This window comes from Sceloporus undulatus, chromosome 4 (assembly GCF_019175285.1).
Source record: "Sceloporus undulatus isolate JIND9_A2432 ecotype Alabama chromosome 4, SceUnd_v1.1, whole genome shotgun sequence".
NCBI lineage: Eukaryota > Metazoa > Chordata > Lepidosauria > Squamata > Phrynosomatidae > Sceloporus > Sceloporus undulatus.
In genome coordinates this window covers 33,872,266-33,877,343 of record NC_056525.1, presented here as the reverse complement: position 1 = coordinate 33,877,343, position 5,078 = coordinate 33,872,266, and the positions used below count along the sequence as shown (strand labels likewise).

The 5,078-nt window shown below is 49.5% G+C and overlaps 1 protein-coding gene across 1 annotated transcript; it reads right to left on the bottom strand.

Moving 5' to 3' along the window:
* Window positions 1-446: 446 nt before the first annotated feature.
* On the bottom strand, window positions 447-4,862 carry MAFB (MAF bZIP transcription factor B). Its single transcript, XM_042465665.1, has one exon. The coding sequence runs from the start codon at window positions 4,155-4,157 to the stop codon at window positions 3,165-3,167; it is 993 nt and encodes a 330-aa protein (XP_042321599.1). The 5' UTR covers window positions 4,158-4,862; the 3' UTR covers window positions 447-3,164.
* Window positions 4,863-5,078: the final 216 nt, after the last annotated feature.

The window sequence follows — 5,078 nt, the reverse complement described above, 5'->3', positions numbered from 1 at the left end:
TCACTTTCAGGCAAGATAGGATATTATTATACACAGGAGTAGTAAGCCAAGTAACTGCTGATGGTGTTGTCCATGATTAACTTGATTTACTACACAAGCTGAGTCACCAGTTGTGGAAAGGGATTAAAAGCTACAAGCCTCTGCACATTTATGTTGGAGTAAGCACCATTTCACATGGTGAGACTTACGAGTAAATGCTGGAACAGCAGTCGGACCAAATCAGTTTGTGGAGCAGGCTGGGAGTAGATCTTTCTTCAAGTCCTTTAAAAGTCGCTTGACTGGAAGAGTTTAGATCTAAATAAATAATCACAAAATACCTCTGTCCATAGATTCACCCTGCGAGAAAAAGGAAACCCTCCAAAGAAAATTCCATCTCTGTGAGGTTAATAAGCAAAAACATAGGAAAGAGTTGAATAACCCAAAAAACACTCCAAATGAAACTGCAATAAGACCAAGAGGTTTTTTTTAATATTTTTCATATCATAAGCAGGATTTGAAATTGATCCCTTCAGAACTTTTACATGAAATAAAAACAATATTTCTTTTTATCACTATTATCATCATCGTTACTGCTGTTGCAATGCTGCGACTTCAACACAGTTGAATCCGTAAAAACCCAGAAGCTCAGAGGGGTATTTTTTTTTTCTCCTGATGCATGACTATTAATATCCACAATATTTAAAACAGCAAGCACCATGCTCTTTCATTTATCATGATTCTTGGTATTACTGTTAATTTATAAACTAATACAAACTTAAAATGCATCCGGCCAGCAGTGCCAGCAATCCCTAAAAGGAAACTAAAAAATAAAGGTTTTTCATTTTGGTACTTTTGTCAGTGCAACGTAAAATCCTTTTACTGACCTGCAGGAGGAGGAGGAAAAGGGGGGGGGGGGAAAAAAACAGGGGGGGAAACACAAAACAAGAAAATAATAATAATAATAATAATAATCATAGAACACCCATAAGACTCCAAAGCTATTAACTATTAGCAGTGGCTAGGAAATTTTGGCTAAACTCTCGCTGGCTGCATGAAGAAGCAGATTAAACATTGCAAAAGAATACACTTGGAAATAAAAAGTGAGGTTTGTTTTGAAAATATTTTGGAGGGGGGCAAAAAAAAAAAGGTTGATTTCCCTATGCATTCAGAATCCATTCATACTCTTGATAGTGATCAACTCAACTCCAACCAGAGTGAAAGCAAGTGAACAGCTGGAAAGGCAACCTCTGGAAGTAGTAACTGGCCTCTCTTTGCCTTAAGAAAGAATAGGAAGGGGCCAATTGTTGCTGCAAGAGGCGGTGGGAAAGAAGGGGAACATTATTAGGTTTTAACCTTATATTTTCCTGAGTGTGTGATAAAATCAGTGGCCCAGATGGATACATCGGCTGATGGGTTTAGTGAAGACCCAGCCTCAAATTCCCTTCCTGCCACTCTTGAGTAACATTCTTCCTGGGGTTAATAACACCTCTTAAGTAATATTCTTCCTGGGATCCCATATAGCAATAGCAAGTACATTTCTATACCGCTTCTCAGTGCACTTAAGCACTAAGCGGTTTACAAAGTGTAAGCGAATTGCCCCCAACAAGCTGGGTACTCCTTTTAGCCCCTTATTTCTGAAGGACATCTTCCCCCTTCTCCAAAACATTTCGAGTTCCAGAGTACTTCAATTGAACTTGGATTTATTTTCAAACGCCACTGACACTCCTCCTTTCAGCTGCTTTCTCTTTAAATATGGATTTATCTTTTAATCTGAGAGTGGGGAGGTTCAGGTTGGTCACTTTGGACCCCAACAAAAAACAAAATGAAAAGTAGTTTATGCATCTCTCTCTCTCTAGATATATATATATGAATGTATATATATAAAAAAGTGTCACTTTGGGAAAAGTGCACCAAACGTACAAAGTTGTTCTCTGAATGCCAAAATGCCCAGAACCCCTCTATCACTTTCCCTCCTTTGTAGGTTATTATTTTCCCGGGGGGGGGGGGTTAAAAAAAGGAAAAGGAAAAGAAAAAGGGCGACCAAACCATCGAAAACCAGCCTGCTGAAATGTTCGTGTGTTTTGCCCTGCGCGGGTTGGTGTTGCCGATATTTACAAGCTCCCAAAGGGCCCAATCCACCAACTCGACTCAACCAGCCCCCATTGAATTCTCATGAGAAGAAATTCGTGGTGGATTGGGCCCAGGTTCTTAAACAACAAAAGTAATAACTGTTAGAAAGAGACATCAAAAAGTTGCACGAAGAGGGCTTTTGGGAAAATCTATAACTCATGAGCTGTTGTTTGCAAACAAACAAGAAAAAAAACAGAAGGAGAAAAGAAGCAGCTATGGTCAATGGTCAACGACATGCGAAAAGTTTAAACAAGAAAAAAATGGTACAAAATAGAAGTTACCATACATGTCCAGCATGCAGGATTAATATTTTTAATGCTGATTTTTCGTAATTTTTTCTTTCTTTCTATATAATCAAGCAGGCAATAAAACCAAGGAGGCGTCTCTCACACTTTGTGTTCTCTTTTCCCCCTTTCTGGCACCGAAAGAGTCCCCTGTGAATCGTGTCTCTTTCGTTTTTTTCTCGAGGCCGGCAATTCGCGAAGAGGTGCCAGATATTGTCCTCGCTCTCTCCCTGGCCTATCTGCATTTATACCCCCCAACCCCAGCCCCACCCTTTGTTTTCTTCCTCTGGAGGAGAAAAAAACAAAACAAGAAGAACTCCAAAGCAAAATCATCTGGATGGCTTTGTCCAGTGCCCATCCCTTTTGTTTCGCAAAGTCCAGGCTCAAGTTCTACAAGCAAGCAATCGATCGGTATAAAACGGTTTTGTCTGTCTTCAAACCAGTCCTTGGCTTCCCTTCCCCAACCTCTCACCCCTCCTTCTCTCTCACCTCCTCCTTTTTGCTCCCTGCCTTACCCCACAAGAAGAAGAAAAGTCGCACCCCTTTCCTACCCACTCCGACCTTCACAGCTCAACTAGAGGAGGCAGGTCAAGATGCTGAGAAGACCACACAGTCATGAGCTGGGGCAACCTACCCATCATCTCAGGGTCTTCTTCTTCTTCTTCGGACCTTCTGGAGAGGGGAGATGGATGGAGATGGAGAGAGGGGAAGGAGTGGGGAGCCGGGTCCTGGGTGGAAATCTCGGTGGGTCTGGCGTGTCTGGAGAGGGACTCACATGAAGAACTCGGGGGAGGACGGATTGTCGCTGGTGGAGCCGGCCTCCCGGAAGCCATTGCTGGCCAGTTTCTCGCACTTGAGCTTGTAGGCGTCTCTCTCCCTGGCCAGGCGGCTCACCTCTTGCTTGAGCTGTTCCACCTGCTGGATGAGCTGGGTCTTCTCGTTCTCCAGGTGGTGCTTCTGCTGGACCCGCTTGTACCGGCAAGACTGGGCGTAGCCTCGGTTCTTCAAGGTCCTCCGCTTCTGCTTGAGGCGGATCACCTCGTCCTTGGTGAAGCCCCGCAGGTGCCGGTTCAGCTCCCGCACCGACATGGAGACCAGCTGGTCGTCCGAGAACCGGTCCTCCACGCTGCTGGAGGAGGAGGAAGAAGAAGAGGAGGACGAGGAGGACGAGGGGTGCGGCTGGTGCTGGTGGTTGTTCTGGAGCTGCTGGGAGGAGCTGGAGGCGTTGGAGGGGCTAGGCGAGGCTTGGTGGTGGTGAGGGTGGTGGTGATGGTGCGGGACCAAGTCTTCGTGGGTGACCCCGGGGTACTGGTGGGGGTGAGGGTGCTGGTGGTGGTGGTGGTGCTGCTGGTGATGGTGGTGGTGGTGGGCGGCGGCCCGGAAGCTCTCGAAGCTCTGGAGTTGCTGGGGGACCTGGTGTGGCCCGATGAGGGCTTCGACGGCGTCCTCCGGGGTGAGGTTGAGGGCCTCCGGGTTCATCTGCTGGTAGGTGTTGGCCATCCAGTAGAGGTCCTCCAGGTGGGTCTTCTGCTCGGTGGGGCTGAAGCTGGGCGAGGAGGGCACCGAGCTGCAGGGGGTGCTGATCGGGGTGGAGGAGAGCGAGCCGGCCGGCGGCTGGAGGCGGGTGCAGGGCCTCCCCGAGCGGTCGGCTCGGCCCAGGGGCTCCTTCTTCACGTCGAACTTCATCAGGTCGAAGTCGTTGACGTACTCCATGGCCAAAGGGCTGGTGGGCAAGTCGGGGCCGATGCTCAGCTCGCCAGCCATGGCGGTGGGGCCGGCGGGGAGGGTGGCCTCTTCTCCCCGGGAGGAAGAGGGGGAAGGAGGGGAGGGATGTCACGGCTTCGCCGCCTCACTCCAGGGTCCAAAGCGCCAAGGGGCCAGGCTGCCCGAAGAAACTTTCTTCTCCCAGGAAGAAGAAGGATACTTCCCCCCAAAAGCCACAAAATTAGGGGCTCTGGTCCTTCCTTCCCCCTTCTCTCTCTCTCTCTCTCTCTCTCTCTCTCTTTGGGAGTCCAACGGCAGAGAGCGGGCTGAGCTTTTTCTTCCCTCGCTGGCAAAAGAGAGAAAAGAAACGATGATGATGATGATGATGATGATGATGATGATGATGATGATGATGATAAAAAAGGGGGGAAGAGTCCTTGCCGATGCAGCGATGGCTGGGTTTCACTCCCCTTCACACACACCCCTTTGGCCTGGGAAGAGAGCTCCCGAAAGGCTTTGTAAGTCCGGCTTTTCCTTCTTTCTTGCGCTGGAAGGCTTCCCGACGCTTACTTGCTTGCCTTCCTCTGTTTGCAAAAAGAACGGGGCCCAAGTTGCAGAGTTGGGATGAAAGGTAAGAGAAAGGAAGCCGGGGAAAGCTGGGAGCCAGGAAGCTCCCCAGCAAGAAAGGGCAAGGAGCGGGTCCGGCAGTCTGGCCCTTCCTGCTCCTCCCTGCCTTCCCCTGCCTTCCTTCCCTGCCTCCCTCCCTCCAGCGCGGACTGAGCCCTTCTGCTCCGCCAAGCCTCCCCACTCGCCGCCTTTATATGGCTTTTCGGAGATGGAGGGGGCGGGGCCGGAGGGGCGCCTCCACCAACCGGGGCTCCGGACGAGGAGGGCCTGGGGTAGCCGGAGGGGCGGGGCAAGGCTGAGTGACAGGCCGTCAGCTGACAGAGCAGCTGGAGAGGAAGGCGGCTGCCTCTGGGG

Coding starts and splice junctions, on each gene's coding strand:
- MAFB (XM_042465665.1), bottom strand. CDS start 4,157: ATGGCTGGCGAGCTGAGCATCGGCCCCGACTTGCCCACCAGCCCTTTG.